Below are 26051 nucleotides of genomic sequence, written 5' to 3' on the forward strand. Positions count from 1 at the left end.
TTGACATGAATCTTTGTTTCTAGTGATTGAGTGTTCAATCTCATCCTTGTGTGTTGAAAATAGTTAATTTTACATTTTTTACTAAATGATTGAAAATGATATAAAAGTTATTTTGAGAGAGCGTGTAACGAAACACTTTGCATTTAAATAAGAATTGTTTAGATGAAAATAACTTTATGAATATCATGTTTTCCTCGAAAATCTAAGCTGACTCAACTTCAACTTTATTTGTCTAACTTATAATTATTTTATATATCTACACACAAACGATCCTCCATTTATTTAGTCGATCTATACTTTAATTGCATTTGCAACATATATACTATGTGAAACCTTATCCTACAATGGGACGCTTAGATGTTATAAATCACAACATTTTTATTTTGTTTGCCTACATATTTTAAGTCATGCATTTGACAAACACGAACATGTATATTTACATTTTGACGTTTTCTCGTCTTTTTTGTTGCATTTTATCAGTTTACCGATGATTTTTATTTAACGATAAAAGATGTAAAATGATTGATTTTGAATGATTTCTTGCATCCTCTCGTTTTCGTTAATAAGGAAATGCAAATTAGTGGAATAAATATTTCGAAAGATTATTGTGAAATGATCGATTCAAACAATGTTTGCCCATAAGTGTAACGATAAAAGATCTTTTTTTAATTGATTTTGGATGATACTTGCATCTTCCCTATGTCAACACCATATTTGACTAACATATGGTCCATTACCAAATAGTAATGATACTTATAACCTCATTAAAATGATCAATCACTTCTTTAGTGAAAAGTATCCAAGTATGCTCAATTTGATGAAGTTGATTACTCTTTTAAGTTGGTTTATTAAAAAAAAAAAGGATAAAGCTCTTTTCTTTAGTATACCTTTTTCGACTACAAAACAACTTTTTTCTCCCTTTAATATAATCGTTACGTGATAAAAATTGTTGCATATAAAGTGAAAAGGAAGCAAGATTCAGGGTGTGTTCGATGCGATAATTGGACTAATAATTTTAGAGAGAAAAAGTACAATTGATTTTGTAAAATTGATTTATAAGCAATAAATTTTTTCTTTGGTTTCCAAACTTTTAAAAAATAATTATCAAATGATATTTTATATTTGAAAACTATTTAATCAATTAATTATAATAAATATATTTTTATCTAATTATTTTTACATTTGTTTTAAAAACGGTCAAAATAGTGGCCACCTGATCAATAAAAAATGATGATTAGAGGTTGACAACAGAATCAGGGTGTAGCAAGACAAAACTCTCTTTCTCTATCTTGAGGAGTCCGATCAGACATCGGATCTAGTAGGGAAAAATTCTGTCTTTCCATTTTTTTTTAATTATTATTTCTTAAAACATGTTTATGTAAACTAAAAACCGTTTAATATATGCTTGAATTTGTTCCAAAATAACTAAAAATTTTAAAATAAATAATTAAACATGCATTTTAAACACACCATAAGTAGATATGATTATTAGTTTAGAAGTAGAATCCAAAGTAAATTTGAAAAACAAAAAATCACAAGAAATGTTGATATGATAAAAAAAAAAATCTGATGTGGTAAGCACACCAACGTGGCATCTCAACGGTCAAATCTAAGGTAGCATTGGGCCAAACAAATCTGAGAATGACACGTGGAGAACAAATCTGTGAACAAATATTTATTCAACATTATAATATAGGAATGAAGATTTTTTCTTTTAGAATTTTTAAAATGGAGGTTTCTGTGTGGGGAGAAGGAGAAGAGAGAAGGGGTTGGATACATAAAAGCTGTGCATTGTCTTTTATATATAAACAAATATCTACAACACAAAAAGATAAGTGAATATGAGATTAGGAAAACCGAATGGGATTTTTCCTTTTCTTCTTCTTTACGGCCTCCCGCTTGGCATTGTTGCATTGATCCCTCAAAGCGGTGGCCGATTGCCGATTACACACTTTCGGTGCTTTTTGTTATTATTATATCATCTCTTTCTCCATATAAAATTCTTCAATTTTCTTTCTTCTTTCTTCTTCTTCTTCTTCTTCTTCTGCTGCTGCTGCATGTTTTAATTCACAGGAATCTTCTTCACCCAAAAGGTTATGTAATCATCCATCCATCCATTACATTCTTTTGCACATTTTTGATTTCTCCATTACCCTTCAGATCTGATTGTTTCTTTCTAAAATCTAATTTCATTTTCTTTTTCTTTATGATTTTTATATGCTTTGAGTTTCCACTGGATTTCTTTCTCAATCGCCGGAGGAGAGGAAGAAGAAGGTGCGGAAAGGGATACGAAAAATCAAACAATGTATTACAATAATCCTTTTGTACCTTACTGATCTTTTATTTTTACCCTTTCCTTTAAGATGCATGAACTTATAATGTGTTTATTGCCTGATTTGAAATGATTTGTTATCATCATCATATTGCTATGGTTTTATATAACAAAATGACAAAAAAGAAACAAATTGTAAAAAAATTAAAAATGGTTAAGGACATGGGTTGTTTATTATAAAAAAATAATATAATTATAAAAAGAAACAAATCATATTTTTTTAGAAAAAATTTATAGGATATTCAATTTTTTCTTTACTAATTAAATTTCCCCTATCATCAAAGTGATTTGGTAGTAAGAAATCACAATGTTTTTTAGATTGTGTGTGTTTATATATATACATATTACTAAGAAAGAGGAGTCTATCTTTAAAAACAAAGGAAAAAGAATCAAGTGTCACTTCCAATTGTCATGTCCAAACAAATCTGACTTGTGACCATATCCATAGAAAAGGTTTTCAAATGGGGTTTTGTGCTTTTTTCAGGAAATTAAATTACAATCAACGCTACTTATTTCATTTTATAAAGCCCATCAACTGATAACCAACTAAATAAATAGAGACAATTACATGAATAAAATATGGGGCAAAATACTTTTTTTTTTTTTTTTTTTTTTTTAATCCTTGAGTTTTGGGTATTAATCGTTTCATTTGGGTCTTCTTTCTTACGTCCACACATTGTAATAATGTTACACTTTTACTCAAGTTATTATTTGATTTGGTTTTTTCTAGATTGTACGCTTTCACCGATTATTCTTGAATGTTCGTCGATATAAACCATAACTAAATTAGTTTCCATTAGTTCTCCATCCATTTACAAAATTAATCAAAAGAAATTACATCATAATTCTTTGAAAAATTAGTTAACTGGACATTAACACCAAGACCCAAAAGTGTGCACGAGTGATAGCTTTTAAGTTTTAAATCTTGAAACACTGAAACCTAAAGATTGAATGAAAGCTATACTCAAGTACTAAAATTTTCCCAAGTTAGAACAATAAGGCTTAGTAGAAGCATCGATTAAGTGTTTGATGCATGGTTTCATTTAGCATACAACTTGAGAAATGCTACAACTGTCGTACTCATATGTTACATATTATGCATATTTGCTTCTGCAGGTCAGGAAGGTGTTAAGATTTCATAGAGTTATGCAGCTTCGGTTTATTTTATTTGGTGGGACAACCACAACCATAGTTTGTGGCATATTTCACTAATTAAATGGCGGGCTGTTGATCATGCCCATAGCTATTTCCATGTCGTATGTCCAACAGTCATCATTTTCTATCATTGCCTCAATCTGCAAGGCAAGAAGAAGTGTCATTCTATAAATTTTAAATTCCTAGTTTCAAGATTTTGTTTCCTGTTCCATCTAGAATCAGAGCAATGTGCAAAAGCAGAATGAACAAGTGCTCAGAAGTAAACAGTTTGTTGGAATCGCTGCACACATGTTTGGAATTCAGGTAAAGTTTTCTATCTTTACTTAGAGATATACGGGTACTTGTTGAAATTAGCTTTAAAAAAATTCTTAATACCACAGCATATGGCAACTAAATTCAATTTCTTATAGCAATTGTGATTACTAAGGAAAAGTCTTCAATTGCCATTGAATTGTATGTCAATTCGTCCACGCTTGAGGATCAAGCAGTTGGTTGTAGAATGTTAATATTTGAGTCTCTGAGTGAACTCCCTTGGACTCCAGACATTCCAGAAAGTTGTAGCCTTGAGAAGTCAATTGAAAACTAGAGAATCAAGCAGTTAATTCTCGTTTCCAAGTTGACGGGCTGTTTAAATATATTTGAGGAAGTCCTGAATACACAGACCTTCCTACAAAGTTGTGGGATGTTTCAAGTTCCCATCCCTTCCTCACTTACAACCACCACGAACAACGTTGTGATTTGGCAAAGGGTTCTACAAAGGGTCTATTAGAACGGAGAAAAAAAATTTCTTTTCTACCATTCTTTAATTTATCCTTGAGTTATGCCCTTCCTACTTTTCCATTTTTTATTTTTTTCTGCACACTAATTTGTGAAAGAGTTAATTATAGAATGAACAATGTACAATATTCCAAGCTAAATCTCATTGCTTTTTCGTTACCCTATAAAAAGAGGAAATCACAGGCATGCATCTGATGGATAGAGGAGAAAAGTTATCCAAACTTGGAAGAATTCTGGCTTGCCCTAATATGAGGTTTTTGTCTACACAAGAAGGAAGTGTACGCAAGCATCTTTCAGCACTTTGACAAGAAGGGAGTGTGCAAGATTTGGGAGTTTGAGGTAATCCGTCAACAAGTAACCCATTGCCAAACTTACCTGACTTGAAGGAGGGATAGAACTTTGTGAATGGCTTGAACACAAAGATTAGAGTAGGGGAAAGAGCAGCGATCTTGACTCTCACCCTTCATTAAAACCTTATTTACTTCACATTCCTATTTACATTTCCCAAAACTTCACCTTGCTTGATGTTTCTTAATTTGAGGTAAATCCTCTGACCCCCTCCCCCCTCCCCAACACACACACACCCCAAAAATTTGAAGGTGAAACTTAGTTGAGTCAAACAGCTCCATTGGGGACAGTATCAATGCTGGTGACATGACAGCACAGAGATATAAGCACATCTCTGCATAATGTGAGTCACCTAGTTACAAGTTAGGCCTAAAATTAGATCCCTTAGCCAGCCTTAACTGGAGGAAAATGGAATACTAGATGAGTGGTGCTCGTGAGCTGCAACTCTATTTAGTGGGTGACTTGTCAAATCGTCTCACTCTTTTAATTATATGACAAGGTCCATTGAAAGAGGGAGAATCTCTCGTTTTGGTTACCCAATACTAATAGCTGAGATCAGCTCTTTCGGTTCTTCATTGTTTCAGTGTAATTTAGAGTGTAATTTAGTCCATCAGATCATAATGGTCTAGTTAAATTACTTCTGAACCTTGTACGTCATTCAATGAGCATGAAAGAACCTAACATATCTAGAAAAGTTCACATATCCCAGAATATGCTTTCACATACCCTAAAAGTGCGTTCAACCCTTTAGTTAGATTACTCAAGGAAAAGTCTACATTTGCATAAATTGATCCAAAGCATCCCTTTTCAAGGGGAACCACCATATAACTTTTGCAGTCAGGGTACCACTGGGAAATTTGAATATGAGGTACAGGACAGCATATAAGACAAACATAATGGTATATCGCACTTAGAAATCATTTGAAGTGATTAAAGGTTAAGTTGAAACCTCTTAGATGAATATGCAGTGCAAATAAATAAACTCACTCTTTGAGATTTGATTTTGTCAAGTGTGCCTTCAAGTTGATTCTCCAATTGCACCATCTGAGTTATATCGAGCTTCTTGAAATTTGGTTCTTCAACCTGACTGGAAATGAGAACATGCCCGTCAAGCTTTGACCAATTCAATTACATAAAAAAAAGACTAGTTAAGATATAGATGCCTTTGAATAGTTTGTAGTTGCTTTTTGAGTGAAACCAAGATTGTCTCATCAGATACATCCAAGATTGTCTCATCAGATACATGATCCTGCAGAAAGAAGATGCAAGATTATATTTCAAAGAAAAAGGAGATGCAAGATTTTACCCCTCGGTAATGAAAGCCACAATATTCCACCAGGGAAAAGAAAAATCGAATAATGAAAACTTCATTACTACTTCTAATTGGCCTCCTTAGTATTGTCTGGTGTGCTTGTGTTTTAAAATGAAGCACTTACTTTCATTTTTGAAGTATTTTTATATGATAAAAGTACTTTCTAAAATTTCTTCAAAATTGTAATGAAACAACATTTATAAAAAGTACTTTTAGTAATGTAAATATATAAAAGTGAAACATATTTTTATTCCCTTCACTAGATATTGTAAATCCTCACTCACCTTTGCATCACTATCAATTAGGCTTTCACTTCTTCCTTGAAGGTCATTGTCAATTGGACTTTCATTTCTCCCCTGAAGGTGGCTTTGGTAGCGCATAATAATATTCAGTAAGCTGCATCACAATCATGGAAGAGCACAACAGAAGAAAGTGAGAGGCGTAATTACATTCATTAAAGCACTTGGAAGGATAAAAGGACAATTTAAGTAGTTTAAAGTTGAGAGCATGGACTACGCATTGTATGCAGAGGGCTAGGTAGGATTGAAAAGGCTACTTTGTAGAATTAGATTAAAGGCCCTATTTGGTCTTCTAGCATGCCCAAGCTTGTCAATACTAATCTTTGTACCAACATGACACCATTTCCGTTATGATGACCCTATAGATTTTGGAGACTTAGTTGTGTGAATTCCTTACAGGAGGAAAGTACCTTTCATCCGTTACAGACATGAAGAAAATGGTCAATTTATTAGTGGGAAGGGAAATACTATAGTCCTCAAGTCTCTTTTTAAGTATTGACGGCCTTGGATGGAGCTTTTCGAGAAAGTTTTGTTTTGGTTTATTTTCTTTCAATGTATTTCTTTCACAAAATAGTCTAAAGGTAAATTTAAGTTACGGTTGATACAAGTCACTCTTAACTTTTGAACCTTTCGAAAAGGCTGACACTCTCCTGAACAAGTCCTGACACTCTCCTGAACAAGTCCTTTCTTAATTAACCAGCACAACATCTTTATGAATCAAGAGAACTAAGCACGAACTAAGCACAAAAGGCAAAACAAACCTGTGGCAACTTGGCCAAGGTGACAATTGCATTCCTATCAATCCCTGAATTCGTGTGAATGAGGAGGCGTAGATTACCATTGGGTACAATGCTATATTATCCACAAGGTGAAAAAGTAGGAAATTATCGTTGTTAATTTTGTGAGATTCCTAGGTGACTTCATGAGCGAGCAACTTCTTCAACCAACACCTGACAATCTTTTCAGAGTCAACATTCTTTTGATATCCATAAACATATCTTTAGATTTCGTGATTGAATCAACCTCATCATTTAACATAGGGGTTATAGGTGTGCCCATGATTTTCTTCAGCTGTTTAAAAGCTATTTGTGGTATTTCCAACACGTAGGTGATTGCCCAACTAAAGACATAATGCAATGAAGGCTAAAGCACTTAAGGAAGAGTTTTTCATTTCGAATTTTCGCAATGGAATGTTGACAACATGACCTCAACTTCATATACACCTAATCACTCGCACTTCGACCAAGTGCTGATCAGGGGAAGCATATTTGGCTTTTCGAGACACGTAACATCACTACTATAAAGGGGGATTACAGATGACATTAAAGGAAGTGATACATATTAATAGAGATATGGTATGTGGTGTTGTACCAAAGTTATGTTCATGACAATCAGACACATCTTTTGGGTTTTTCATTGTAGAAATACCATAAATAGGTCCCGAAATCTATTACCCATGGTCGTCGGTTTAATGATGTTAGGTTGTGCTCGAGTGGAGCTGTGCAATGATAATAAACTCCTGAAAGATGTGGCCAAGGTTTTGCTATGTTAGAAAATTGAAAAATAGTATTATTCCTTCACGTTTTCCTTATCCCCACCCAATACAATTTTCCTATTAATCGCTTGTACATACTTAGAAATCCAAAGTGGTCACCTAATACAAATCATGATATGTTAAATGCACGTGACACAACTTCCAATAATTTTGTGTGTTTGGAAAGGACAAAATGACTTTTGTACAACCATTTCCCTTGCTAAACCTTGAGCAAGACCCAATGGTATATGATTGAAGCAAATTCACAAGATCTTGTGTGATCTCTTCATTGGGGGATATTCAATCTCAAAGTGGTATCACAGCTTAGATGCCCATAGTATTTCAAAGGCATAATCCCTAGGTCTATTTCAAGGCTGGTTGGTCCATTCTCACTTTGAATTTTTCACCAATGGGCAAGACCTCTATTCTTTAAACAAACAACATAACAACACAATGACCATAAGTTCTCTTCTTGTAAATAGATTTGGACTAAAGCTTGTGTCAATAACTTTTTGCTAAAAGAAGCCGATATCTACCGTCGGGAGAGGATGACCTTAAGTCCAATTTTGGAAGCATTCGTTTACAACACAAATGGTCAACCAAAATTAAATACCAACATGGTAATGTGACTTTTGCATTCTCCAACCAGTTGAGAGACTGTTGCAAAGGTCATGTTAGCATTCCTCTCTTAAATTTCTCAAAGGAAATCACTACAAAAACCTTCACCCCTTGCTCCTAACCTCACTCTCTATTTATAACTAAAACCTTAACAAACGTACTGCTAACTATTTACTAATATGCCTCTTCTAATACCATTAGCCCCTAATAGGGGTTTTACTATAAGGGTACAACCAGCAGACTATTAGTCAGGCTCCTTATTTCTTTTAGATTAGCCGAAATGGGTTAACAAGGCACGACCATCATTTTCTCTTGTCTACTCCCTTGCTAGTTGCTTAGAGACCCAATGTCCCAAATACTTTATTTGTTTCTTTTGCAAAATAACATTTTTCGAAGTTCACATACTATTGAAAGCAATTAACAACAACCCGAGACTTACGTGGAAACCCGAGAACCGGGAGAAAAACCACGATACTTTAGTTTTTATTATTTTTCTTATGAACAAAAACAATAGGTACAAAGGGAGTATAAATAGAGTACAATAGGAATAAGAAAGGAAAAGATTTAGGAAATATTTAGGAAATAAAATCTTATATTTTATTTTTTCCAAAAGTACTAATTCTAACACTCCCCCTCAAGTTGGGAGGTAAATATCAATGAGTCCCAACTTGCTAACGCAAAGGTCGAAGTGTGGTCGGAGAAGCCCCTTGGTAAGAACATCAGCAATCTGTTGGCTTGAAGGAATGTACGGAATGCATATGCTTCCACTGTCAAGTCTTTCTTTGATGAAATGCCGATCAATCTCAACATGTTTAGTTCTATCATGTTGCACTGGGTTGTTAGCAATACTAATAGCGGCTTTATTATCACAAAAAAGCTTCAATGGTGTCTCACATTCCTGATGAAGATCTGACAAGACTTTCTGGAGCCAAATTTCCTCACATATTCCCAGACTCATAGCTCTGTATTCAGCCTCAGCACTGCTCCTGGCCACAACACTTTGCTTCTTACTCCTCCAAGTTACAAGATTGCCCCAAACAAAGGTACAATAACCGGATGTAGACTTTCTATCAATAACAGATCCTGCCCAATCTGAGTCAGTATATGCCTCAATGGTCTTTCTATTTGTTTTTCTAAACATCAACCCTTTACCAGGTGTATTTTTCAAGTATCTCAGGATTCTGTTAACAGCTTCCATATGTTTCTCATAGGGAGCCTGCATAAACTGGCTGACAACACTCACAGCAAAGGAAATATCCGGACGAGTATGGGATAAGTAAATTAATTTACCTACAAGGCGCTGATATTGTTCTTTATCAACTGGAACTTGATCATCAGAGTTTCCTAGTTTACAGTTGAATTCAATAGGAGTATCAGCAGGACGACATCCCAACATACCTGTCTCGGTTAGCAAATCAAGGGTGTATTTTCTCTGAGACACGGAAATACCTTCTTTTGATCTAGCCACCTCCATTCCAAGGAAATATTTCAGATTTCCCAAGTCTTTGATTTCAAATTCATCACCCATTCTCTGCTTTAGTTGACTGATTTCTGTTTGATCATCTCCAGTCAAAACAATGTCATCCACATAAACAATTAGAATAGCTATCTTTCCTGTTTTGGAAGCCTTTGTAAATAAAGTATGGTCAGAGTGCCCTTGACTGTACCCTTGGGACTTGACAAAGGTAGTGAATCTGTCAAACCATGCTCTCGGAGACTGTTTCAGACCATATAGAGATTTTTGGAGTTTACACACCTCCTGACCAAATTGGGCTTCAAATCCTGGTGGGGGGCTCATGTAGACTTCCTCCACAAGGTCTCCATTCAAAAAAGCATTCTTAACATCCAGCTGGTATAGAGGCCAATCTTTGTTCACAGCAACAGATAGCAGGACTCTAACAGTATTCAATTTAGCAACTGGAGAAAAAGTTTCCGAATAGTCAATACCATAGGTTTGAGTGAACCCCTTTGCAACTAACCTTGCCTTGTGTCTATCAAGCGTACCATCTGCTTTGTATTTGAGAGAGAATACCCATTTGCATCCTACAGTTTTATGTCCCTTGGGTAGAGCACAGATCTCCCAAGTTCTATTCTTTTCGAGAGCCTTCATCTCTTCCATAACAGCATTCTTCCATTCAGGACACTCTAGAGCAGTGTAGATATTTTTCGGTATTATGGTAGAGTCAAGGTTTGCTGTAAATGCTCTAAACTGTGGAGAGAGATTATCATAGGAAACATAGTTGCAAATGGGATGTTTAGTGCATGATCTGGTACCTTTTCTCAATGCAATTGGAATGTCAAGAGAGGGATCATACTCATCAAGTTTTCTTGTATGACCCTGTTCAGCTTCATCGTTACTGGTTTCTATTCTAACCTCAGTCTCATCATCACGGTTCTTTTCTTCCATATTTTCAAGAACAGCAACATCAGACTTGTCATTCTCACTCATTGTATTATTAGTACAAGGTTTTGTAGGGTTTTCCATACCTTGGTCTCGAGGAGGTTCGAAATTTTGGACTGGAGCCGGCGGTTGACTAGTAGGGGACCCAACTTCCTTTCTGAGATTCCTCCTGTAATATGTTTTCCAGGGAACTTGGTTTGTGGGTAAGATTATGGGATGAGGATCAATGTCAGACACGGTAATAAGAGTAGGTTCAATAAATTCAAAGGTGTTGTTAGACTCTTCACTCACATTCTCCCCCTGAAGATGGCTAACAGGAAAGTAGGGTCGGTTTTCACAGAAAGTAACGTCCATAGTGACAAAATATTTCCTAGACGGCGGGTGAAAACATTTATAACCGTGTTGGTGAAGGGGATACCCAACAAACACACAGGCCTGAGCCCGAGGGGTAAATTTGGTCTGATTAGGGCCGAAATTATGGACATAGGCGGTGCACCCAAACACACGAAGAGGAACCTCAGAAACAAGACGAGTAGAGGGGTAAGACTCCTTAAGACAATCTAAGGGAGTCTGAAGGTGGAGGATACGAGAAGGCATTCTATTGATTAAGTGAGCAGCTGTAAGAATAGCATCTCCCCACAGGTATGATGGAAGGGAAGTGGAAAGCATAAGTGAGCGGGCTACTTCCACAAGGTGTCGGTTTTTTCGTTCGGCCACTCCATTTTGTTGAGGAGTGTAGGCACATGAGGTTTGGTGAACAATCCCCTTGGAGGCTAGAAATTCACTAAGGTTATGGTTTTGGAATTCCCGACCATTATCACTTCGAAGAATTGCAATTTTTGTATGAAATTGTGTTTTGATAGTATGATAGAAGTTTTGGAAAATGGATGGAACCTCGGATTTATCTGAGATAAGGTAGACCCAGGTGAGACGGGTATGGTCATCAATGAAAGTTACAAACCACCGCTTTCCCGAGGAGGTGGTGACCTTGGAAGGACCCCAAACGTCACTATGGATGAGGTTAAACGGTTGTGTAGGTTTATATGGTTGTGAGGGAAAAGAGACTCGATGTTGTTTTGCCCGGATACACACATCACAAGATAGAGAAGAGACATCAACTTTAGAAAAAAGGTGGGGAAATAAATGTTGCATATACGTAAAGTTTGGGTGGCCCAGTCGAAAATGCCACAACATACAGTCTTGTTCAGAAGTGCTAAAGTAGGATGACAGTAAACTAACCCTAGACAAACTACTACATGAGGTATCATCATCAAGGATGTAAAGTCCCCTGCTATGCCGGGCAGTGCCAATCGTCCTCCCCGAGCTCATGTCCTGAAAATAAACCGATTCAGGTAAGAAGATAGCTTTACAATGCAACTCACGAGTGATCTTGCTTATAGATAACAAATTGTAAGACAGTTTAGGGACATGCAAAACATTCTGGAGAGCAAAACCGTCAAAGGGAACTATTTGTCCTTTGCCAGCGATCGGAGCTAGAGAGCCATCGGCTATTCGGATTTTTTCATTACCGGCACACGGGGCATATGAGATAAAGTGTTCTGAAGAACCTGTCAAGTGATCTGTAGCCCCCGAGTCTAAGATCCAGGGATTCTTCCCATCAACGCTAATAAGCCCAAGGGACTGAGGCATACCTGACTGAGCAATGGCACCCAGAGTCGGAGTCTTGGTCTGGCTCACAGTAGGATCAGTTGATTGAGAAGTGCTAGCAGGTGTAGTCTCACTAATGTAGGCACGTCCTGAGTTCTGTTTCTCGTTGGAGGACCGTTTCTTACCTCCTGGGGGACGACCGTGGAGTTTCCAACACTGATCCTTGGTGTGCCATTGTTTCTTGCAGTGCTCACACACAGGAATTGACTTCCCATTATTCTTGTCACTGTCATGATTTGAGGACCGAGCGCTAAAGGCTGCGGAGTCAATGGTAGGGGTAGTTAATACACCCATGGCATTAGTGCGATCCTCTTCCAGGCGGACTTCAAAACAAACTTCCATTAGGGAGGGAAGAGGTCTTTGTCCGAGTATACGACCACAAACATTATCAAATTTGGGATTAAGTCCTGCGAGGAAGTCATAAACACGGTCAGCCTCTTCAAGTTTAGCATATTGTGTACTGTCATTTGGTGTGTCCCAAACTGTCTCTCTACACAAATCCATCTCTTGCCAGAGGAGAGAGAGCTTGTTAAAATAGGTAGTTACGTCCAAGGTCCCTTGTTTGCAATTATGGACCTGTTTTCGCAGTGTATATAACCGAGAGGCATTCTGTCGTTTCGAGTAAAGGGTCTGAGTTGTATCCCACAAATCTTTTGCTGTGGCTGCATATAGTAAAGGCTTGCCGATCTGTGGTTCCATACTATTAATCAGCATGGACCGAATAAGTGAGTCCTCTCCTTTCCAGAGTCGTTCCAAGGCGTCTCCCGGTGGAGGACGTACAGTCTCTCCAGTTAAGAATCCGAACTGGTATCGACCTTCGAGGAACATCTTTATTGATTGGGACCAAGAAAAATAATTTTGACCATTTAATTTTTCGCCTGAAAAATTCCCTGTAGACGAACCCAAAGAGCCAGTTATATAATTTGACTGTGAATTAGGGAACAAAGTTACCGGGTTCTTGGAATACATCGGCAACTCGGTTGGTTTGGAATGCGTTGAAGATTCGCCCGCTTCAATGTCCGATCTGTTTTGGGGTTGATCAATTCCGTTACCAGAAAACAGCGGTTGCTGTAAAGGGTCAACGTACAGCTGCTGCTTACTGTACTGATTTGACAAATTTACGGTTGAGGGATGCTGTCCGGAGCTCGTAGACGGCGCATGAGGATGCGGATGGCCGGAAGGGTTTGACGGCTGGACATCCGACGGTGCGTAGAAGGGAACGGGATGGGCGGTGACGTGAAACGGCGGCGGCGCGTGGGCCCACGCGCCGGACACGAGCGGCGCGTGAATCAACTTCTGGTCAGACGGCGGCGCGTACGGCTGCGGAACCACTCCCGTTGGGTAGATCGGCGGTTTCTGTAGGTTCTGGAGCAGTTTCTCCATGGCGGCGGCGACGGCGGCGTCCACGGCGGCGGCGATTCCGGCGGCGTCGGCGGCGGCGGCGGTGACGGGTTCAGTTTCGATCTGGGTTTCTCCTAGGTTATTTTCTAGGGTTTCGTTATTGCTTTGCTCTGATACCATATTGAAAGCAATTAACAACAACCCGAGACTTACGTGGAAACCCGAGAACCGGGAGAAAAACCACGATACTTTAGTTTTTATTATTTTTCTTATGAACAAAAACAATAGGTACAAAGGGAGTATAAATAGAGTACAATAGGAATAAGAAAGGAAAAGATTTAGGAAATATTTAGGAAATAAAATCTTATATTTTATTTTTTCCAAAAGTACTAATTCTAACACATACAAACTATATGGCACTAGTATATTAAACACAACTGAAAGATAGTAGTACGTGCGTTGAGGACTATCATAATGTTATTACTCAAGAAAACTAACAAGGATCTTAATATTCAGTTCTTCAAAGCTAGAAAGGTAGTTGGGACGTCAGTAAGGTTAAAAAGAATTACTAGAAATTCATAGTGCTCGATGTGGATCTGAAAAATTGTTTAGTGATCATCTTTGTGTATTCAAACTGATAGTACCCATATTTGAGGCATATTGGAAAACAGTTGTGAGCTATGCCATCAAGTAATACTGCTGGTCAAATTTTTTTGTCGAGAATAGTCATATTGTTCAAGAATCTATAATCAGAACAAAATCTCGAACTGTCATCTTTTTTCTTATTCAAAATGACTAGGATAGCATGCCAATTCATGCTTGTTCGAAGGACACCTACTATAATCATCTCAAATATTAGCCTTTCACCTTTTGCCTTTTGCACGAACGGGTATCTATATGGTCCCAACTTGGCTGGTTTGTGGCCTTAGTTAAGCAAAGTAAAAATCTGTTTCAGAGATAAGTCTCGAAGTAGAGAAAATATAAATGGACCTATGTTTTGAAATTAGTTTACTGATTGACCTGGACAAGACATTTAGAGGTGTTGTTAGCCATCAAAGAACTCCTAATCGCTTTGGTGGTTCAAAATGTACAACAAAATCATGCTATGCAACGACTTGTCATAAGATTTCCTTTTTGTTCATTGTTCCTATCCTAATCTTAAGCTTATATGGAGGCTAGTGGCTTTCCAACCAAGGGGAACTCATCACGACAAAGGCCTATACGTGAAAGAAGTCTTGCTCTTTTCACTGTCTTACTTTGGTCCCTCTCTCGCAAAATCCAAACAATAGGGCTTTCATCAAAAGGTTGAGAAATTCAAATTCGAGTGAGAATAAAGGATAAACATTTCACTTTTTGGGAGGGTTGTTCAGGGATTGGGAGATTGTTGCAGAAATCATCCCACCAAAGTATGTGAACTCGAGGTGGGGGCTCAATCTCGTCTCCCAAGTCCCAATTTTGTCTCTATCATTCCTTTCTTCCTTTTCTCTGGCTAGTGTGATAAGAAGAGATGGATTCCGACTCGAAAATATTGACTCAATTATGTTTATATTGGTAGTAGGAGGTGCAAGATATTAGCCATTAAGTTGGCCATAAAAAAGGCTTTCATGGTTAAAAATACACCAAAAATTTCAAGATATAATAATTTAGAAAAGCATTTGCCTACATGAACTCTTTTAGTACAACAGAGGTGGAGAGATTCTTACCATAGGCCTACTGGTTGCTAACGCATATGGTTGAGCTATACTTATTTTGACATGCGAGAATTCTCTTAACTAATGATTTTACTGGATGATACATAAATGTTTATAGCTCAGATCATCATAATCAAATATTTTCTTTTCTTTTGTAATTGATATTGAATACTATACTTAAATAATGATTTTATTGGGTGATACATAATTTTCACGAAGTCAACGATAAATTTCTTCCTAAGACACAAATCTAACTTTATTCCAACAGTTTTCAACAGCCTTCACACAAGCCTTTACATTAAACTTAATTCTCTTCTATACATTAGTGGCTTGTTTATAAGCTTTCAAAAATCCTAAGTGCCCGTCTAAATTGAATCATGGAACATATGTAACCGAGTACGAATGATGAGATAAGTCTTAGATCTGTGTAGAACAATTTACCCAATTGTATCTTCAACTTAGGCCTCCTTGTTGGGTCTTGTTCCAATTAGGAAATCGTCCTCTAAAGCTCATTGCACTTCTTTTAGAATAACTAAAACATCGAGTATCTATGGTGTATATTTTAGCTTGTGGAGGAATGTGCGGAAGTGTAGTGCAACCTTGTTCTACAATCCAGGTTGATACAAAATATCAAAATCATCCTCTAATAACTCCATTAGACACCTCTATTCCTATGGAGGGTAGTCTTTATTTGCTCAAACCAGTATTTTAACACCTTTATGATTCAAAAGTACTGTGAATATCCGTGCCATCAAATATGTAATCATTTTTTAACTGATAGTACCGCACCCATCAACTCTCTTTTATAAATAGATTTCACTTGAGCCTTTCATATCTAAGCATATGGGCCTGGACTCATGGGTTAATATAAGTCCATGCTAGTGCCTGAAGTGTCTGTACAATGTTGAAGAGTAGTGAAAAATCAGAAAGGAGTCTTTATAAAGACAAGTTGTCATGTGCTTCAAATTCTCAAAAACTTGAACGGCCTTTTTAATCCATACAAAGGAGTCTTTTTAAAGGAGTTCTGCAAAGGAGCGACTCAAATTCAACATTTCAAAACAAATTCTTTATAATATATTAGACTCCCTTTCAATGAGATTCTTTGGCGAAGGTCAACCGAGCATCACGTGAATTTTCTCTTCATTAGCTTCTACCTCTTATTGCGAAACCTAATGCCTTGAGTACTAAATTCTTATTTGACTAAAAAGACATTTCTTACAATTCGTAGAATTCATAATCCCTTATTGCCGGACATTTTTCAAGAGTGCTCGAGTTTAGATGGTAGACCAATATACCACTAAAGCATACAAGAATCAATTTTTACGGGGAAGGTTTGAAAATATGGTTTATCAAAGATTGAAACATGGTCGGGGAGTTGGTCAATCTAAACAACATCACTATAAACTCATAATGCCCTTCGAGATCCAATTTTGAGTATATAAATGATTCATGTACATCATCTAGGAGTTCCTCCATCCTGGGAAATTTGTTTGCAACTACAACTTGACTTAACTTTTGTTTTTTTTTAAACTATCAACATATGCTTGGAAAAGGGGCTTTAACTTGCCTATCCAATCCCCATATAAGCATCTCACAGACTAAGCTTTTGGTTTCATCCTTTTGGATATTTCTATGCTTGTGTGGTTGCACACTAAAAGAGAGTTTCCTTGTGCTAATGCAATGTGCTGGTCCACTTTCTTTGGAAACTCTCTTTTAGTACTAAAAGCATCCTTCCTTATCTAAAACAACTATTGAACTATTGTTGTAACTCTTTCTCCTTCTGATTTGACTTGGTAACCCTTTCACTCTATGTCTCCTCAATATTTAAATTTTGAGGTGCAACAAGAATCTTTGTTCTTTATCATCTGAAGTATGTGTCAAAACCTTAAATAAAACCAATTCTTTGGTCAACGATTGGTCCCCTTTCATTGTTACTTGTGAATCTCATGTGGTGCAGGTCATGGTTAGCGAGGGCTAATTTACTCCTGTGAGGTTTATAGTACACAATCATTCGAGAATGACACATCAACTCTCACCAAGTCTAACTACAGGAAATCCTCAATCACAATCAACTTAGGCAAAGTCATAGCCACAAATTTGCACACCCCTTCCTCTCTGATCCATTTCCTACCACCACGATACAGTCTCCCCCGCCCCAAGTCCAACGATAGAAAATCCTTGATCACAATCAACTTAGGTAAAACTATAGTCAAAGATTTTCACATCCCCTCCCTTTGAATAACTGCTCCATTTCTTACCATCACCCCACCACGCCATAGTTTGTCGTCTTTGTCATTGGAATTTGTTGACCGGATGAAATTCGTTGTACATTCACAATGGAATTTCCTACAACCATCTCATTAGTTTGTTGTTTACTTCATTCGAAGCTACAACTCATCCACCACTTTCTAACGAAAGGAATTATTGGCAACTCCATAATTGATAAGGACTACTGAACTATTATCTTTTATCACCTTATAAATCCCTTCAATTTCATGGTTTACCCTCTTGAAATAAAGAGGATAAAAAGGGAATAACCTAGTAATTTACCTGAGATTTGAGTTAGACCTACGAGAAAATTCTTTCCTTTTAGAAAACATCTTTAGGCATATGCGGTAGAGGAGTTGAGTAGGTTACGAACGATTAGGAATTTCTATATTTGTATTTCAAATATTTATCATTTATTGTTTTTTGTTCTTCTATATTTCTCCTAAATGGGAAGACCTAATTTGCATATGTTCAATTAGAGAGTAAATACGCCTTTTTACATGTGGTATTAGAGAAGGCTATTGTTTGAATCCTAAAGAATTGTATTTCTTTTAAACCCTAATTCTTGAAACCCTAGAATTTGTAGGTGCCATCGGTCATCCTCTCTTTGATTCGCTCGTTGTCATCAATCACCTTGTCAGACGTTAGTTTCTTGTTAGAAAAATTTGCGTTTTTTTCTTTACGTGTTGTTGCTCACTAGGGTTTTCATCGGCCATTCACGAGTTATCCTTATTGGTTGCCCTTGTTGAGGCCTCTAACGTTGATTTCGTGTTGTTCGCTGCTGCATGCCAGCTTGGACTTGTCCATTTTTTAGATCTATTTTTTTTAGATGTCATACTCTATTGCAGAGTCTGTGTCATCTAAAAGATTGGTGAGTAGTCATAAAGTTTTCACATCCAAGGTATTTGTTCTAAAGACATACATGAGGCTTTAGATGATCCAAATTGGGAATTATAAACTATGGAGGAGCTGAACGCTCTAAAGCATAATGGAAATTGGGAAATAGTAGAGTTACCTAAAAATAAGAAATCAGTGGGATGTAAATGTGTGTTTTCTATTAAATGTAATGCTCATCAAAGTATTGAGAGATACAAGGCCGGATTGGTAGTTAAAGGATTTACTCAGGGATACGAAATCAATCATTAAGAAACCGTTGCTCATGTTGCTAAAATTGATTTCATTAGAGTTTTTTTTTTTCTTTTTAATCTCTTGCATTTAATTTCAATGGACGCTTTACAAACTTGACATGAAACATGAATGGTGATTTTGTGGAAGAGGTCTCTACGAGCTTGCCACAAGGTTTTGAAAAGGGACTTGGTAGGAGTAAAATTTGCAAATTAAAGAAATCTTTTTTGGGCCTTAAATAATCCCCAAGAGCTTGGTTTGAAGATTTTGGAAAAGGAGTTTCAGATTTTGGAGTCAAGTAGATCATACGTTAATAAAATCTCAATTTTGGTTTTTTATGTAGACAATACTATTTTTATAGGTGGTGATGAAGCATGTTTAGTTGATCTCAGGAAAAAAACTAACATGTGAACTTCAAGTTAAAAACCTGGGACCGTTGAAATATTTCTTAGGGAAGGAACTTGTACGATCACATTTGTTAACCAAAGAAAGTATGTCCTTGACTTACAAGTCAACGAGTTTACTTGGTTGCAGAAACTCTGATTGAATCTAATTTAAAGCTTCTAGTGGTAAAAGAAGAAGAAATATAGGACAAGGAACAATATCCAAAAATTTGTTGGTAGATTAATTATTTGTCTCATATACATCTCGATATAACATATGTTGTGAGCATGGTTAGTCAGTATATGCATGCTTTTGAACCAACTCATTTTGAAGCTAGCAATAGAATTTTGAGGTATTTGAAAGAATTTCTTGGGAAAGGTATTCTATTCAAATGGAGTAATCATTTGCAAGTAGAAGTCTACTATGCAAATTGGGTTGGAACCTACCTCTAGTTAGGGATTATGTCATATGGTCCTGTAATCTACTTGAGCGATGTGACACTTTTCTTTAAGTGCTCAACTTCAACTTCTTTGGCCTCACAGATGTAGGGAAGCATTCGTTATAAAAGCTTTTCCTTCATCCTCTCTAGTGATTTAATGAGAATTTTATGGAAGGCAAGGATGTACTATTTTGTGGGTGAGGATTTTGGGGCAAAAGAACAACAAAATCTTCAAAGAGAGTCTACCTCCTTGCAAGTTTTCTTGTTTTACTTTGGGCTTCGGTTCTCTTTGGGATTCGGTTCTAGATTGTTTTGTACTTGTTCGTTTGGTCTTAGTTCTCTTGATTAGAGCCCTTCTTTAAGTCGGGTTCCTTTTCATCATTTTTTTTTTCTATTATCTATTTTTGTATACTTCTATTTTTTTTCCTTAACGGTAGTTTAGTTTTTCATTTTTTCCTTTCAAACATGCATACAATAGAGACCTTGGTCAAAGGTCTTAGGAAAAATCATTATGGATATTGTTGAACTTTTTTGAAAGTAGGGATATTAATGAGTTTTTTTTTTTTTTTTTTTTTTTTTTTTTTTTTTAATAATTTAGGGCTATTTTGAAACGGAAAGTCACACGTTTTAGAGTGTTCATTCCTTATCTATAAGTGAACTTTCCTAAGTTTGTATTCATAAATGATTTCACCAATCATCTCACTAACCAAATATTTTATTTTTCATAATAAACATTAATATGTCTCAAGGAATTAAATTATGATTTTTGAAAAGCAAGTCACGGATAATCTGGGTTGAAGACCCACTACTAAACTTGTTAAAAAGATTCATAGAACAAAAGTAGACCCAATGAATGAATTTTAAGATATAGATATTACAAAATCTTGGGTAGGGTTTAAAATCTTCAAGAACTGATCGTTGAGGGAAATTTTAATTCAACCTAAATTGCTTCAATCCAAATGGTGTCTTAAACGAAAAGAAAAATACTTAGGACATCAAGGCATCACCTATTTTTGTGCAATCCACTGAATTGTCAACTCCAATGGGATACATAACAAATTCTTCTTGTTTGTTTTTATAACATTTTAATTCTTCTGGAAGGACATGGAAAAAACAGCACAACGAGGGAATCAAATAACTACAAAAGAAGGCTCTAAGCCAAAAGAGCATGAAATAACTACAAAACAAAAGAAGGCTATAACCGTAGCCACCATGGCCCAACCAAGATAATATAGCTAAATGACCAGAACTTCCTTCACAAAAGGTTAACTCCCCCTAAAAATGAAAAATGTCTAGTGATATATACAGGTGTAATCGTATTCTTTTATATTCTTTGCATGTTTGTGGGCCCCTGGCCACTTTTAAAAGGGTGTAGTCCTTGAGATACTTCCTGTATTTTTTTTCCTCTCAACTCGACAATAGTTGGAGTGTGACTTTTCTTTCAATGTATAACGAAAGATAACTTGTGGCTCCTCATCTGATGTGTAACTTAAGGTGGTAGGGACTGTGACCTATACGACTTGGATGATGCAATTCCAATGTATAGACGGGCTACCCGTCAGTTTTACACGTCAGAGTAAGAGCCAGTCAAGGAGTTTCCTAGACAGTTCTTCTTTCTTCTTCTTCTTCTTCTTCTTCTTCTTCTTCTTCTTCTTCTTCTATTTTTTATTTATTTATTTAAATTTTGTCTTATGTAATTGAAAGCAGGAATTATGGTGTTCTGAAGTTTCTTCTGCACTTTTCGTTTTCCAAGCCTAAAAATTATACTATTTTCAAGACCTACAGAAATGTATCTTATCTATATAGGTGAAAGGTGTTATATTTCTACAAAATTACAGCATTCCATCAATAGATGTGTCAATCTTGATCTTCTGAACTCTGAACTTTAGGGCACACAGGGGTAGGGCTAATTTGATTACTAAACCCTATGACGAGGAAATAAAAAACATAATTACAGTGTCGGTCTTAATTTATTATCTTGGCATATCCTAATAGCTCTTGGATAGCTGAGCCATTTATGGGTATTTTTAGCTTCCTATATTATATAGGAAGAAAATAAAAACGAGTTCCCAACTCATAACAAAAGAGATAAATTTCTCATCATTGATCCATCCAAAGAAAGCCATCCTTTTAGCTACAACAAAACATAAAAAATGAATAAATAAATAATGAAACCCTTCACGAACACACAAGTGCGAGACATGGATAAATGCATAAGTTGTTACCTTGGCAGTAAATTACTATGTGTGAGACCCTATGTAGAAATTGTTTTTTATATTAAAGCATGCAAAGTTGATCAGATATATATATACATATAGGCAGCACTTCAGCAGTTAAAGAAGGTAATTGTACAATACCCTATAATTTTGAAGCCGAACATTTTTCTTGAAGAAACTAGAGGAATAATGGTTATGTAATTACAACTACAAGCTTAAGAAATAAAAGCATGTACCATACTTCACTCTAAATATTTATCAATTTTCTCATGCGTTTTACTTCTACCTATTTATTAAAAGAAATATTACAAAAAAGGTTCAATGTCAAAATCTTAGTTCTACTTAGATATGCATGTAGAACTAATGTTAGCAAGGATGATCACGATCATGCAGGGTTGATTTCATACGAAAATCGACACGGAAATGATCAAATAGGTTTTCTAAATTGAAAATTTGTTTTTTCAAACATAGTATAATACTGATTCTAGCCAATCGATCGAGATTTGGTTTTTTCTTCAATTGACCAATGGCTTCTCTATATCGAAAACTAAAATTTTCAAACACAGTATTTAGATCAACTAGCCGATATTTTTCTTTAGTCGATTTATTTAACAAAACTGATCAACCATTTTTGTAAATAAAAATGACCAATTGATTCAGTTGAACTTTATCTTTTTTTTTTTTTAATTTCTGTTCTCACCCCATCCTAGTAGGAGTGTTCAAACCATTGAAATAAATATTAAAGGTTTCTAAAAAGTCAAATCATTCAGTAAGTAAGAGAGAAGCAGTATGAACAGAGTAAATGGACTACGAAGGGCCCCTTTTCTAAGAAGTCGGCAGATAAGAGAAAGAAAGGGAGAGGAATGAGTCAATTGAATAATACCCATATCGGATTTTGACGCTAAAACTAAATTAAATGAATAATAATATCACGTTAGATAGACCTGATCCTTCCTTCAAAGGGAAGAAATACTATCAAAGTTATCTAAATTTGTTTTTCCAAAGCAATTTAGAAAAGGAATATAATAATCTGTATCAGATCATTATTTCTAGATTTGTACCTTTTCTCATTACTAGAAATTAATGGCCTCTTCTTTTCATTACCATCTGGTCATTTTGTTTCTTACTTTTTTCACAGATGTGCCAAAATCTAAATGAGGCTTTCCAAAGTTTAGAAAAAAATTTGGTGAATCAAATGTTTATCAAACAATTAACTACTTTTTTTTTAAATAAACTAATAAAAATGTCTTGGTCTCTAACCTTCCCTTAAATTTAGTCCTTATATATGAATATTTTATTAATTAGTTTAACACCATTAGTATTAAATACTAAAGTGACGACCATTATTTTTATAAAAATAAGCACTCTCAGTAAACTTTGGTCTACAAAATCGAGAGCTTAAAATTGGCCAGTTCAACAACAAAAACAAATTATTAAAATAAAATAACCAATTAAAAAAACATAAATAAAAACTTCTTGTCACTATTCTGGATAACTTTTTTATTTTCTTAAAAGAGTCTTATTATTCTCTGATTTGCAATCCTTATCCCTTCAACATAAGTAGTTTGATGTTGACAGCTATCGTGTACTTTAGAAAATGATTAAACTATTCAGGGTTAAAAGACGTAATAATATAATAATAAGAAGGCTGACCAAATCATTTAAAAGTGTGCATTTATTACTTATCTATCTTCACTATGAGGGATAATTATCATATTCCTATTTCACCCTCAATTTTTAGAACATATATCTGTTATATCCACAACTTTTTAATTTGAATTCCAATCTTACTTTTCAGACTCTATCAACTACTTATCTTTTTTTTCAATCTCAATTTTAAAAAACGCATTTTTCTTTCCAAAATTGCATGATTAAGTTAATTACAGTATTTATTTCCTTATACTTTTTCATTATATGAGATAATTTTTCTTATATTTTTATTCTTGGCAACATAAATTTATGGTTATAATGCTTTGAGATTAAATTGAGCTATTTTCTTTTTTCAAATTTTTTGAAATTAATGAAAGAAATTTTTTCAAAAATAAAAAAATCGATGAATTATTTACACTCTATAACACAAAATCATAATCTAAAATTAAAATTTGTTACGTTTAGATTTTTCTATAAAACGTAAATATTTAAATATTTTATCAAGTATTATTTTTTTTCTACCGTTTCTTTTGATGTAACGATAATAATTTTTCAAAAATAAAATTTCAGTCTATTTCAGAGAAAACAATAAATAACATGAACAAGAACAAGTTCTTTTATATCATTTTCCCTGCCAATAATATAGAAAAAGTGTCACCTACAAAAGGGTAGGCCGCAGGTGTACTTTCTTTTAACCATAAATTTTCATATAAATTCTAAAATCAGGATTTCATAAACCATGGAGTAGATTCAAGTTATTCGTCGAATGAGTTAGGAATGAAAATATTGTTTTACAATTTCAAATATAACACGATAATTTTTTAGGAAAATAATAAAGTAAGTTATAGAAAATAAATGATAACAAATACATTTTCTACTCCATACAAGCAATATTATAGAAAATAAATGATAACAAATACATTTTCTACTCCATACAAGCAATATCTTGTATAATTTTATATAGTTAAACTTACATATTAAAATAATAATATACGGAAGTGTTTGATCCACTAATAAACAATTAAAATTAAATTATGACAAATTATATATTTTTCTCCGAGTATATTTTACACGTTTACCAAAGTAACTCTATTTTACGACTTTACAATACACTTCAGTTATAAGTTTTTCTATTCTAACATGTGACTCTAAACTTTATAACTTAATTTGATGTCTCTCTAAACTTTATGACTTAGCTCAACGTCTCAAACACCTTCTTATAAAGTAAAATGATAATAAGAATGGACTATTTCTAGTCAAAATTTTAATTGCTATAAACTACTTCTTCTTTTCTCTTACTCACATTCAAATTTCCCTCCAAAAATCAATCCAATTGCCCACAAAACAAATTAAATTAAAATACAGTTTTTATTTTAATACAACCACAATAAAAGATGCCTCCCAACCAGTTGACAAAAGTCATACCAATACAATTGAGTTATTAGGCGGATCCTATATTTCCTCTATAAATTTTAGTTCATAATTCTTATTTCCGTAATAATAAGTTTAAATTTTATTTTCAAAATTTTAATTTCATTTATATTTCTGTCCTTAATTTAAAATATAATATCAAATATTTACTATATATGTGTGTGTGGGTTTGTAGTTTAGCTACTATTCAAATAGAGCGAAAAATGCATTTCTAACATTTAAATTTCAGGATGTAAATATATATATTTAAAAAGCAGCAATTACATATATGGCTTCAAAATATTTGTTGACACGTACAAGTGCTGAAAAAGAAGAGTCAGTAAAATTAAATCGGAGAGCGAGAAACGCGTCGGAATCAAAGTTCCGACGATTTTCAAGATCGCCGAACACTCGCGCCATTTTGTTAGTGAATACACTAAGAAGAAATAAGAACAGAAGAAAACTCCATCTAAGGAGAGTCGAAGAACAGAAAGAGACGAATTACGAAATGCAAGTTCGTCGATACCAGAAGAATATGACAGAAATTAGAAGCTGCTAGCTACGACGACACAGAACTTCTTCTCAAAGAAAAATTAACAAAGCAATTATTAAATAGAAAGAAAACGAAACTACAGCTAGCAGTTAACAATTCAAAAGGCATTCACTATCATATACATACACACACACATATATATAAATTATCGAAATGAACAAAAACCACACACATTATAAGAAGAATGGAGAATCGCGGAAAGAAAAACAAAAAAAGGCGTTTGAATAATATGGTGGTACCTGTTTCCGCTGCAAAATTCATAAAGTCGGCCGCGATTGGTGAAGAGGATGATTCCAACCTCAACGTCGCAAAGAACAGAGAGCTCTCTGGCCTTCTTCAACAATCCAGATCTTCTCTTGCAGAAAGTGACATGGCGATTACACCTATCTTCGATTAGCTTGACCTCGATCTTCTTGCGTCCCATTTTTCTCTCGTATGTGTGTTTGGAGAGTCAACCCTAATTCCTCTTTCTCCCCCTCCTCTTTTCTTCTCTTCTCCGCCCTTTTATTTCCCATCCAAAAAACGAATCA

At 35.1% G+C, this 26051-nt stretch overlaps 1 protein-coding gene and 1 long non-coding RNA gene across 2 annotated transcripts; one reads left to right on the forward strand and one right to left on the reverse strand.

Annotated features, from left to right (window-relative positions):
- Positions 1–1741: 1741 nt before the first annotated feature.
- LOC103498848 (uncharacterized) lies at positions 1742–3819 on the forward strand. The gene is made up of 2 exons (XR_007824940.1): positions 1742–2305; positions 3449–3819. It is a non-coding gene; the product is annotated as an uncharacterized LOC103498848 (long non-coding RNA).
- On the reverse strand, positions 3335–26051 carry LOC103498847 (MADS-box transcription factor 8-like). The gene is made up of 5 exons (XM_008461625.3): positions 25761–26051; positions 6209–6320; positions 5776–5861; positions 5600–5699; positions 3335–3627 (listed from the first exon to the last, which is right to left on the reverse strand). Exons 1-5 carry the CDS (start codon positions 25943–25945, stop codon positions 3541–3543), a joined length of 570 nt encoding a protein of 189 aa, XP_008459847.1. The 5' UTR covers positions 25946–26051; the 3' UTR covers positions 3335–3540.

Source organism: Cucumis melo, chromosome 11 (genome assembly GCF_025177605.1).
Source record: "Cucumis melo cultivar AY chromosome 11, USDA_Cmelo_AY_1.0, whole genome shotgun sequence".
Classification (NCBI taxonomy): Eukaryota; Viridiplantae; Streptophyta; class Magnoliopsida; order Cucurbitales; family Cucurbitaceae; genus Cucumis; species Cucumis melo.

Coding starts and splice junctions, on each gene's coding strand:
- LOC103498847 (XM_008461625.3), bottom strand. CDS start 25,945: ATGGGACGCAAGAAGATCGAGGTCAAGCTAATCGAAGATAGGTGTAAT. Junction 6,321..25,760: donor GAATTTTGCAGCGGAAACAG/GTACCACCATAT, acceptor ATTGTGATGCAG/CTTACTGAATATTATTATGC. Junction 5,862..6,208: donor TAATTGATAGTGATGCAAAG/GTGAGTGAGGAT, acceptor TTCTTTCTGCAG/GATCATGTATCTGATGAGAC.